Here is a 12,596-nt window from a genome sequence, read left to right as displayed (position 1 = left end):
ATTCCAGGTGACCAATGGCACACCTGAATGGACATTCCTTGCATAGTTGGGGCACAGACAGCCCCTTTGCCTTCCCACGTGTCTAGAGGGGTATAAAACTCCTCCACACGTATCTCAGACGCCCTTTTGGCTTCCCTCTTCCTTCCCCTCTGCGCGAAGGGGGCCCAGGAGCAGATTTTCCAATAAAGCTTCCATCTCAACTCTGAACAACTTGCCGATATTATTCCACCAGCGGACGGGCGGTCGGTGGCCATCATCTAACAGTAAACACCTGCTTTCTGAGGGCATTGTGCTGAAATTAGAGCTTGAATTAGAAATTAGGATCCAAGCTTAGCTTCTGTACCCAGCTATTTTCCAATGTGTTTCTTTAGGGATAGTGGAACATACATAGCACTTAGCCACATTCACAAGCTTTTCTTATGATATAGTCCAGTATTGTCCTTCTAACCTTTTCTAATTCTATCGTCATGCCAGATCTGTTAGTTCTTTCTTTCTTTGGCCTGGAGGGTGTCCACATCCTACCAGCAGGGACAGAGAGTAGCAGAGTCCACCCTTTTTCTCAGTGAGCCAACCTTCCCCTCATGTTCAGTCCAGCTGGGTCCCTCGTGACCATCCCCGAGTGTTCCCCTGTTGGACTCAGTCTCGGGAGAGGAGGCTCTCAGAGAGCCCGGGCTTTTTGGAAATGACATCTATGAATTCAGTCAATAATGCACATGTACAGACAACATAAGGAGACAGAAACCCTAGCCCACACCCAGCACCAGTGACAATGGTCCATACTGGAGCTGCTCATAGGCTTTGAAGTACAAAACAAACACACACTTAAGAATGTGGCTTGGTTATAGCAAAGAAAGAGCAGAGGCATTTGTACAGATTTGTGCAAATTTCTATGTAACATTCAGTGATAATTTTTAAATTTATGCCAGATTTATTTGACATGGCTGCAAATCAGATGCCCTGATTTCATCTTGTAACCTGACTAGGACACTGAGCTTATGTGTCTGGGCAGAGAGGCTCATTCAGGAGGGCAGGACAGAATGTGCAGAGAACACGGAAGTGTGTACCTGTTACTCTTGTCACAAACCAACCATGACCAGCAGTGTGACCTGGGCTAACTTTGCTTCTTAAGAGACTCCATTTTCTCCCCTACAGAATAACCATATGTTTTTGGGGTTCTCCAGAGGGTGACTGTGAGCGCAAAGATGTGTGTTTCCCACTTTCATGCTGTAGAGAACAGGATGTCACATCCAGTCAGATCCACAATCGGTGGTCCACAAGAAACACTTTCAGAGCCCCTCATGAGGGAGGTGTTGTGCTGGGTGCCTTGCTCCTGGTGATGAATGATATCAGCAGACTCTGCTCAGAGTTGCAAAACAAGAAGACCGGCAATATCCACTGACACCAATCACATGGCATGGGAACAAGTAAAGCTCCCTGTTGGACATGTCAGAGGTCCCTGGAGTATCAGTCACTCAGAGTACTCTGAAACACAAGTGCTTGAAACACACAATGGGGAAAGCTGCTCACGCACCTGCCATCCCTCTCGGATCTTCTGATTAAAGATGCCGTATTCGTACCGTATGCCATACCCATAGGCTGCGAGCCCCAGTGTAGCCATGGAATCCAAGAAGCAGGCTAATTCAACAGAACATGGGCAAAAGAACCATTAATCTAGGTGATAATTTTAAATCATTCACCTAAAAATTATGGTAGCTACAAAACAGCTCTCTCTGAGAAACCATACTTAGCTTAAAGCATGGAAACCATTGAACAATAAGCACTGATTTTTAAAAAATATTTTAAATGACAATATTATAGAAACATTAGCCAATCTAAAAATGTCCAAATAAAATAAGTGTCACAACTTATGTCATCACCTAAAAGTAACATCTGTGTATACACTGGCATATGTCTTGAAACAGATTAAGGAAGTTGATCTATGTTAAGGTCAGGCCAATTATTGTAAGTCATGTGCTCCTTTATTTGTTAAAACTGAAGATTTAAAAAAATGCTTATTTCCATGGAATTTAAGCAATAGAGAGTGAGACAGATAGAGAGACATCTTCTATTTGTTAGTTAATTCACCAAATGCCTGCAACAGCCAGGGCTGGACCAGGCAGAAGTCAGGAGCCAAGAGCTCCCACTGGTTGCCCCAAGTGGGTGGCAGGGACCCAAGTCCTGGAACCATCATACGATGTTTCCTAGAGTAGGCATTAGCAGAAAGCTGGACTGGAAGCAGAGGAACTAGGACACAAATTATTCATATTACAGGAATATCCCAAGTGGTGACTTAACCACTGTGGCAAAAACCTACTTCCATGCCTCCCTTTGGAAAGTAAGTTATCTTCATGGCCCTTGCTTGAAAAGGCAGCCTCTTCCAGGCTGGCATTGGGTACTGCAGGTTAAGTTGCTGCTAATGACACAATCACCCAATAGGAACCCAGGTTCTAGTGCCAGCTTCCCTGCTTTCAATCTGGCTCTCTGCTAGTGTGCCCAGGAAGACAAAAGATGGTCCAAGTACTAGAGCCTTGGCATCCATGAAGGAGACTCAGACTGGGTTCCCAGCTCCTGGCTTCAGCCTGTCCCAGCCCCAACTTGCGTGACCCTCTGATGCAGCAAACCAGTGATTGGAATATCTTTCTTTCTCTAACTCTTCCTTTCAAATTAAAAAAAAAAACTTTTTGAAAAATGAAAAGACAACCCCAGGGATGTACACCTGCTATGTGACTCCTTCCCTCATAAGACTCCTTGCAATAGATTTCCTCTGTTGCTCAAATAGAAGATAACCACATGCACAGGGCATCTGAAGGAGACAGTGAATCTTACTTGGCTGGTTTAGGCCTCCAGGCAAAGCATGTGGGGATTCTGCTCCCTTCAACAGTGATGCAGCCACTGTTATAGGGAGGCACTAGAAGTCCACAGGATGCCAGACCTAAAGCTCTCACATGACCATGATACCAAATTAACTAGCCTATGAACAGGCCACTCTACGGAGCTCGCATTCTGTGCAAACACGGGCCCCAGTTGCTTGAACCGTGTTCTGGTTGGTTTTCTGTGACTTAATGACAAAGAGCCTGATCCAGGACAGCTATCCATGGGCTGGGCAGGGATCTGCCTTTTGGATGGTACAAACAAAGGGGTGACACTAATTAGATTGTAGGTGCTGGAATCTGAACTGAGAAATACCCAGAGAATGCGGAAGTGTGCAACAGGAATTAAAATGACAAAGCTCCTCACTTGGGGAATAATTTCACGAGAACATGGCAAGGATACCCAGGCAGTGTCTCTGTGCTTTGTTGTAATTCTAGTGGTAGTGTTGAAGCACACCATTAGTAATGCAGTGAGGATTAGATGGCATGGACTTGATGCAAATGGTTTTCCATAACTTGAAAGTGTGTGCAAAATTAATGGATGGCAAACCAGTGCTAAGTGAAAAAAATACACATTTATTTTCAGAGAGTATGACTTAATATATATTTATTAGTAACAATTTATTATTAGATTTAAATTTCATAAGTAATACATTGATATATCCTATTTAAAATGTAAGCTATTACAGAAAAAAATTTTAAATGTTTACATTCTTTTTGGTTGTGACCCTCAGTTATGCTCTTGTCTAGAGGGAGTTATTGTTTAGTATTTAAAATTCCACAACTTTTTTTCTCTGTGTTTGTATATATACATACTTAGAGACAATATTTAATTTTCTAAACAACACAAATGACATGACATCACACACGGTTTTATTTTCTTTGAATCTAGCAATCTACTCAGGGAAGTACTTGTAAATTAATTTTATTCTTTGAAAATTACATTATAGTTAATATTTTGCTCCACAAATAGCACTATAATTTTTTACTACATCTCCTTGTGCATAGGTTTGAGTAATTCTTTGGAGAGAAGATCAAGGTATGGAATTGTATCATTATAGAGATGCCTATTTCTAAATTAATGGAGTTGGTGTTATGCCCTTAATTTTTTCCTCTTCCTTGCTAATAATTCCCTGAATAAGGCAAAGAACTCAAATTGCATTCATATGAACATATTATTGAAGCAAGTTATCAAGTGCATATGGCAAAACTTTCAGCTTAGTTCACGTCACCCAAGCAGGTGAGTTGGGCAACTGTGAACACATGAGTGAAGGAAAAGGGCCACTTTAGAAATTCTTAAGCACACAGGACGGATTTGGTTATCTGTGAGGTTTTAAGCAATGTGTCTTTTGTTCAAGTTCCCTTATATTGTAGAGAAGACTGTTAGTCTATAACTGACCAAATCACAATGCAAACTCAACAACAAATACATGCACAAACAGGTTATACCTTGCTCTTCTTCCAGGGCACCTATCAGGATCCTCTAAGTACCTGGCGCCTCAGAAGGCATCAGATGACCTCACATGGTGATAATGTCACTTACCAGCCAGCCTCCCAAGACCACCATTGCCAAGTCCAGCATCTTCTTCAATTTCTTCCAGCTCTTCCATATCCAATCCAAGCTGCCAATGAAAGGAAAACAGTGACAGAAGCAGACATGAATGCAGGCCATTTTGCCAATTGCCCAGGATGGTGCAGCAGCAACACGAAGAGGAGTATGGCCTGTAACATGTCCACTCCTGACTGCTACCTTTGCTGAATGGCCTTGGGGAAGCTACTCGAACTCTGCATGCTTTGTTTCTATGACTCAAAAGAAAAAAAAGTGGAGGACAACAGAACCTACCTCCTTTAGGATTGCGAATTCAACAAGATCCTACAAAGAAGGTATCAGAACCACCTGGGTCAAGATTTCTCCATGAACCTTCCACCATTATCATTTAAAAAAAACTAATTTTGGTGTTGTTGGGTTAAAGTCTTAGACACAGTCCATATGAGGCTGACAAAGATTAAGCTAAGGGAATTTAAAAAATGATCTACAAGTGTGAGGTCAGAAGTTTTAAGATGGGCTGAAGTTCATTGTTTCATGACAGAATATTTACTTGGCAGGGTCAAAAGTTGTTAACAAATCAGTCAGTGGGTCGTTACCTGAGACCTGGTGCCTCATGGCCATCAGAGAATCCTCAGTTCTGTGGTCTAGCTAGATAGGTCTGAAGCCCCCACTCGGCACTGGGGTGGATACGAGGAGGTTGTGGGAAGCTAGAGACATCTGTAGACGTGGGTATGACTGGGACTGGTTGCTAGCAAGATCCCTGTTTCACAGTATTGAAGAATTCTACAGCTAGAATCCACTAGCATAGGGACAGGGAAGCTTTGGCTCACGGGTTGTAATGCTCATTAAAGTTATTCCGTGTGGTCCTACCAAGGCAACTTCAGGTGGGGCTCAAAATTCATTTACTCCACAGTAGGTTCCTTTATAAGCTGATCATTTTTGCAAGGCCCATGAGTAATGTTAGAAATATCCAAAGGGCCCTGGGTAGGAAAAAAAAGGTCCCCCACCTCTGCACTAGCACCACCATGGACACATATTGGATTTCTGCAGCCCTGGAATTTGCTCTGGATTGTACATTCTACAACAGGGAAGCTGACAGTCAGATGAATCCAATGGCCTGCTCCCTATCTACTAGTTGAGACTCTAGCCCCATCCTGGCTAAAGTATAGTCTCTTGCGAAATGACTGTGTACTTAGCTGAAAATCATGCAACCCCATCTCTACAAAATGGAGAAAACACACGTTCGAAAACACACGTTAAGGTGTAACTACTCTCAAAGTGGATGCTCCAGCTGCTTTCTGGGCCAAGTCCTGATGACTCATCTTATGCGTTCAAACACGGCTTTGCTTCTGTACTCTGTTGAAACAGCTTTTGGATTTGTTCTTCGTGTCTGGAGTTTATTTGAGTTCCTTGTACAAGCCAACTGCTAGTGCTAACACTCAAGAGTTTTTTTTAATATGGGATTATAAATTTTGAGCAAGCAGGCACACAAAGGTCCCTTCAACCTCCCCTACTGTCCAGTGGTATGTCATGCTAAGGGAGTTACTTTCAGTTGATATCAGTTGATATTTTCAGTTGATATCAGGGGACACAGAAAAAGGGAAGTGGATAGGAGCTGCAAATGCTTCCTCAGGAAATATTCAACCTACGTGAAGGACACCAGCTCCTGGTGATGCCCAGCTGGCCACATAGAGGAAAGCTCATACGTAGGGAAATACAGTGCTGTCTGCATGATGAGTCCCTTACAATGCTTCTTTGCAAACACAAATTTGTCCTTTCAACACAATCACCAAAAACCCTAATGACCAACTGTTTCTGGCAATGGAGACACTTGAACCTTAGACAAGAATCAGTTAAATATGCTCCTAGAAACAGAGCACCTTAGGGTGAAAATCCCAGGCCCCTCCTTTTAAGGAGGACAACTTTTTTTGTTTTGTTTTTAATCTTTTATTTATTATTATTATTATTATCATTTTATGATACAGTTCCATAGGCCCCTGGGATTTCCCTTATCCCTTCCCCAAGTCACCCTCCCCCCCCCTTGCCCACTGAGTTCCCCTATATCATTACTATAGTTCTTCAAACACAGTCATATGACCATTATTGTGGGCATGGACAATGGCAGAGATTCCATAATCCTGTTGTCATATAGTAAACAGTTTCATCAGGAGTCCATTTTTAGTCTGGAAGTAGAGATGCATACTGCATTGTATCCTCACATCAAGATATGTTAGTCAAGGAGGCAACTTTTTAGAACCCTCTTTTCTTTGTTTCATGTCCCTGAGTGAAAATTCATTTCATTTCCTAAAGTAAAATGGCAGTTTAACGGGTGAGGATGAGCCAGCAGTGGGGCTAGGTACCTGGTAGATGGCCTCGTCGCATGCGTTCTGCAAGCCCAGGTTGATCATGGTGTTCTGTAACGTACGGCCCATGTAGAACTCCAGGGACAGGTAATAGACTCTCTGCAACAAAGGAGAGTGAGGTCAGGTTTCTTCTATGGGCTCAGTCTTTGTGAGCACAAACACACAAAGCTGCAGGTGGGCACTGAGGCTGAGTCCCAGCTTTCCCTCTCCCAGTCCAGGTTCTGCTCATGCACCTGGGACACAGCTGACTGTAGCCCAAGGGCTTGGGTTCCTGCATTCCCAAGAGTCCCCTTGATGGATTTCTGGTCTCCTGGCTTCTGTCTGGCCTAGTACTGGCTGTTCTAAGAAGTTAAGGAGTGAACCAGCAGGTTGAAGCTATCTAGCTGTTTCTCAGTTTCCCTTTCTCTCTCTCGTGGCCTTTGAAATCAATCAATTAATCATCAATCTTTACAGAACACCACAAGGTCATATGTCAGGCCACCAATATGAATTTTAAAAACCAAGATTAGTTGAACACAGGCCAGGGTGAAACTTCTATAGACATGTTGCAGTGTAAGCTTTTAGGAAACCAGTTTATATGCAATTTTTGACAAAAGAATTCGGCATTCAGTACATTTTTAATCCCCACAAGGAACACTAAAGCAAACTAATCCTACATTCAATGGTGTCTGGATTTCTTTCCTCTTCTTATACATTAGGCTCAGGAATAAAAGACAAACAGAAGTCAGATTGACACAGCTCTTGATTCACTCATAAAATCTTCCCGGGTGATTTTGAGGGTAAGAGTCAGACACAGCATGTCACATCATCCAAGAAACACAAGGACTGACTGCATCCTGAAACAAAACGGTCCTCCATGACTGAGTAGTTCAAGTAAGTTTGCAATTACTTTTGGAATTGAAATCATTCTAGCAAGTAAGTCTATGTACTTGGGAGAGTTTCTTCTGAGTGAGAAGACCAGCTCAGATTTCTGATAAAAACAGAGGCTTTTCTGTTGACTTGAAAACTGTTTGACCTGGTCAAAGCCAGGTACATTTTATCAGCATTGCAAGTGAGAGGTACAAAGATCAGATTTGCCTAAAACTTTTTTTAAACCTGTATACAAGTGCTGTTGACTCTTTAAAAAAAAGATCAATGTGTTAACATCTTCTCCTCTTAAGATATCTCTGATCTGTGGCCCTTTTCTTCTCTGCCACACACAGAACCACAGAAATCTGTAGGTACAGCCGTATAAATCTGTCTCAAACTTCAGAGACTTCCTTGCTTCCATAACAATGCAAGAGAAAGAGATTTGGCCACCCCGAAAATGTGAAAAATGTATGAAAATGCTTCAGCATAATACTTTTTTCGGGTAACATTTACTCTCTTGGTTACTCATATGAAGAGTAGAAAAAGAATTAAAAATATGCTTATTTTGGTGCAAAAATGTTTGAGGTTTATGCCTAATTTTTGTTTGTTTGTTTGTTTGTTTTGTATACCATGCATTTAATTGAGTTCTGTTCTTACCTACTGTCAACTCATGGAACAGCAGTCAACATTCAGGTCACAGTGTGGCATCCAACCTGCTGTCTAAAGCCAAGCGGCTTCATCCAGGTTGAGTCAGCAGTCTCACTGCTGGCACTATGGCTTTATCAGCCAAGTTGACATCTTAGTGTGACTGGGGAAAAGCACCTTTCCTGGTGCAGACAGAAGGCAAGCAGGGGCAGGACCCCACTGAGGTTCCCGGCTGGGGCTCACACCCTTGAAACTTCTGCTGTCACAGACACAGTATCTCAACCACAAACACTCACTTGCATAACAGCACAGTTGCTTCCTTATCTGCATTCTTGTTTTTTCTACAATTAAATGACGAATTCGGTTTCCTTTAAGAGAGCTCCAAAAAGGTCATTTGTAAATGCAGGGTCTATCTAACACTTGAAGTCTTGAGGCTGCATCTGAGCTATATTTCTTTGCTTCTCTTTTAATGATTTCAAATGAGTGTGAACTTAAGACCTTTTAAGACAGGACGTAAATGACAGAGCCTTATTTGATGGGCTTTATGAGGATGGAGATTTAAGGCGAATTTCTATTTTCTCACAAATAATACTTTGGGGGAGGGGGAACTCACCTTATATTTGGGAATACACAAGACCTTGAAAAATAGATCTCTCAGTGAATGACCTACCAATATTGATGACAATGCCTAATATTAAAATATATGAGTTATCTACAATATGCCTTACAAATGATATTCCTGCATTACCATCACAAACATTTTCTGTTCAGGGTGCAAATGTTAACTTTTTCAGAAGGCTTCTAAAGATAAAACAAGGAGGACACAAGCACTGAAAAGTCCGCCTTATGCTTTAACTTGTTCCCAGTCTGAATCAGAGGACCTGGGTGGACCTGGGGAGGCGTGTGTGCAAGAGGTGGCAGCCATGTGACTGCGACAGGTGGGAGTTGGGCAGAGAGACACACACTGAGAGAGGCAGTCCTTATAAGTGAAGGGTGCAGTGCGAGCAGATGCCCAGATGTGGGCACTGGTTTTGTTGGAGAGCACAGTAGGTACAGGGGGTTATGGGAGATCAGATGGGCAGGACAGGTTCACCTGGACCAAGAAGGCTATGCATGCTGAATGAAGGACCAAGTCAGGCAACGGGAGCAAGTAACAGGGCAAGAAGTGTTCCTTTGCAAAGCTTAACTGGACGACCATGCACACAGTGAGAGGAGATTGTGAACTCAAATGCCGTCTAACCAGACAGGGAGGATAAGGGTGTCATGGAGGTTACAGACAACTCTGAGGACTCCTGGGCCAAGAGTTGTAGTGGTTACACCCTGCCTGAAGGCATGGAAAACTAGGAGAAAAGTGTCTGGCTGGCCAAACACAACACCTCTGCCAGACATGGTCATGGCTGCCACCAGCTCTACTGCATCTGGGAACAGAATAAGCCCTTAGTGTCTGTGGCAGGGGACCAGTCATCAGGGCCTTAAGCAGACAGGAAATGAGCATGGAGGGCAGTGGCAATTTGAAGGCAAACTTTAGAAACCAACAGAAATATGGCAATCCACTGATTGGGAAACACAGGAAGCAGGCTCATGGAGAAAGTTTCACTGTCTGATTGACTGGCATGCTGGTATCCACATGAAAATCAGGCACACAGAAGACGGGGTAGATTTGGGAACGATAATGATTTGTGGTTTTAAAATATTTATTTCTTTATGTGAAGGGGGTGGTGAGGAAGGGAGGAAGAGTGAGAGCTATCTCATCCATCTGCTCCATCACTCCCCAAATGCCTGTAGGAGCCAGGGCTGGAGCCAGGAGCCAGGAACTCCATCTGGGTCTCCCACAGCTGGGGGCAGAAACTAGTAAGCTACACTGCAGCTTCCATACCAATATCTCCTATGGGAGTCACGGCTGCCCCACTTTAGATCCAGCTTCCTGCTAACACTCCTGCAAAGTCAGTGGGTGATAGCTAGCCCAGGTGTTTGGGTCCCTGCCACCCATGTGGGAGACTGGGATCCAGCCGCAGGTCCCTGACTGGGAGAAGCTCCAGGTCCTCGCAGCCATTTGGAGAGTAAGCCAGTGGATGGAAGAGTACACACTCTCTTTCTCTCCTTGTCCTTCCTACTGTGCCTTTGAAATAAATCCAAAAAGCACATACACAGTGAGTAAGTGCTTGCACAAAGTATCTTCTCCAGATTCACTGTGATTGCTAAGGCTGCATCTTAGCAGCTTCTCCCTTTGGTGGAGGCTGTGCCCTCTGGGGTGGGAGCCCTACCAGCAGCGCCTGAGTCTCAGGATTTCCTTTCTTAAAGTCTCAGTTTCTGGGACACTGGAGCTACTCAGACTTTGTGTCTTCATACTCTTGCATCCGGCAAACCCTCATCTGTGTTGTTAAGTATCCCTCAGGGTCCCAGGAGAGGGTCATCCCATCCTCTTTGCAACACACCTGCACCCCACCCTTCCAGATCACTCTGCTTCTGCCCAGGCAGACACAGGCCTACTGCACACTCTCCACAGGCTCTCTGCCTCCTGGGTCCCTCACCCTGCACACATCCTGCCCTCTGTGCCCAGCCCTCTGCCTCCACCCAGACTGGCCAAAGCCCCTCGAGGAACCATGCATTCCAGCCCTTCCCATCCCTGGGGTGGGCAGGGGTCCTGCCTCAGCGGCATGGCCTACTCCCTCCTCTCTTCCCCCTGGGATAAACATGTGTCTACCCACAACTCCAGACCAGGCGTCAAGGGAGTAGAAAGCCAGCCCCGTACCTTGGGGCACTTGTCGTAGTAGTGCTGTTGCGTGCGGATCCAGCGGCCCACGAGGTGGTCGCGCACCGTGTGTGCCAGTGCGAAGTAGTAGTCGCGGGGCGTGGCCACGTTGCGGTCCTTGACCAGCGTAAAGTGCAGGTGCCGGTTGAAGCCCTTTTTCAGCTCGGCCACATTCTCCACGCCTACGATGCCGCGGATGCTGATCTGCCGCCGCTTCTCCTGGTCACTCAGCGGTTTCGCCATGGCTGTAGCCCACAGAACGCGGTGCTCTGGCAGACAGAAGCTACAGGACGGGGTGGGACAGGCCTAGGGCAGTTGCTGCGCTTTGAGGAACCTGGCGCTTGGAGCCCGCCTCCGGCGCCGCCCCCGTCTCCGCCCCAGACTGCGCTGACCGCGAGTCCGGAGGGGTGGGCCCTGCTGCGGTGGGGGCGGCTCGGGATCGCTCCCACGGCCCGCCTCTCTCCCCGCGCTGCGTCTGGAGAACCTGCGTGGTGCACCCTGACGTTTCGCAGAAGTTTGCGTGCGCAGCCCCGGAGTCGGACGGACCCACTGGGTCAGCGCGCCGAGGAGGGCTGTCCCACCGAGCTGGCCCCGCCAGACCTTGCCGTCTCCCCTGCTTGGCGTCTCAGGGCGCCAGTGTGGCGTTCACAGATTTTTCCAGGTCTCGCTGCATTTTCAGTTTCCTAGATTCCAAGACCCTGGCCCACAGAGTTACACTTAAGCACTGTTGGCTTAATTTTCAATTCTCAGTCTTTCTGGAAAGCGTTCAGCCTTAGCCTGGCTCTCGCACTAACAAGCATATATTTTTTTGGCCAGGAGATGGGGCTGAGGTGGCTAAGGCTCTTAGCTTAACGCTAGTTGTAAATGCGAGTGAATGGAGAGGAAATAGAGGACGTGGAGGCAGCACTGGCTCTGCTGGGGGTGCCTGTGTATGTTGCTCCCCTTTGGGTGCGGGCTGAGCCCTGAGCCTGCAGCTGCTACTTGGAGGGGTGTGGGAATGTGGAGTGTGTGTGTGTGTACATTGGTAAGGGGGCGGGATTATTCGATCCAGACCATTCACAGTCAAAGTTCAAATGGCCTGGGCCTGGCGCCATCCCTGGCCATCCAGCGTGAACCTTGGGGACAAGGCTGACAGCGGGTGGGGCCCTGGGCAATCCCTGCAGTGCATGTGAGCTGCACTAGAGTGCATTTCTAGCACAAGGAGGCTGAGGGCTTGGATTTGCAAGAGAGCAGAAATTCCCAAAAATAAAGAGCAGGAGCAGAGCCCATTAGGATGACTTGTCTTGACTATAGGGAAAGCAGGCAGGAGGCAGAAAGAAGAGATCCTTGACAACTTGCATAATAAAAATATGTGGGTTTTTAAAATCTGCTTTAGGGCCCGGTGGCGTGGCCTAGTGGCTAAAGTCCTCGCCTTTAACGCACCAGGATCCTATATGGGCACCAGTTCTAATCCCAGCAGCTCCACTTCCCATCCAGCTCCCTGCTTGTGACCTGGGAAAGCAGTCGAGGACAGCTCAAAGCCTTGGGACCCTGCACCCACATGGGAGACTTGGAAGAGGTTCCTGGTT

The 12,596-nt window shown here is 45.9% G+C and overlaps 1 protein-coding gene across 3 annotated transcripts in view; it reads right to left on the bottom strand.

Moving 5' to 3' along the window:
• PYGL (glycogen phosphorylase L) overlaps positions 1-11,342 on the bottom strand; it is a 30,471-nt gene extending 19,129 nt beyond the window's left edge. The window contains exons 1-4 of one of the 3 annotated variants that reach the window (XM_040970066.1): positions 11,029-11,342; positions 6,780-6,881; positions 4,414-4,492; positions 1,532-1,635 (exon numbers count right to left, since the gene is read on the bottom strand). In XM_040970066.1, the coding sequence (XP_040826000.1) occupies positions 1,532-1,635; positions 4,414-4,492; positions 6,780-6,881; positions 11,029-11,271 (528 nt within the window). In that variant the 5' untranslated portion in view covers positions 11,272-11,342. The remainder of the gene's footprint in view (positions 1-1,531; positions 1,636-4,413; positions 4,493-6,779; positions 6,882-11,028) is intronic. The other 2 variants (XM_040970067.1, XM_040970068.1) reach the window with 2 other exon arrangements.
• Between the last annotated feature and the right edge of the window lie 1,254 nt (positions 11,343-12,596).

This window comes from Ochotona curzoniae, unplaced genomic scaffold (assembly GCF_017591425.1).
Source record: "Ochotona curzoniae isolate NIBS_2020 unplaced genomic scaffold, NIBS_Ocur_1.0 scaffold_4701, whole genome shotgun sequence".
In the NCBI taxonomy this organism is placed as follows: Eukaryota; Metazoa; Chordata; class Mammalia; order Lagomorpha; family Ochotonidae; genus Ochotona; species Ochotona curzoniae.
This window is presented reverse-complemented; position numbering and strand designations above follow the sequence as displayed.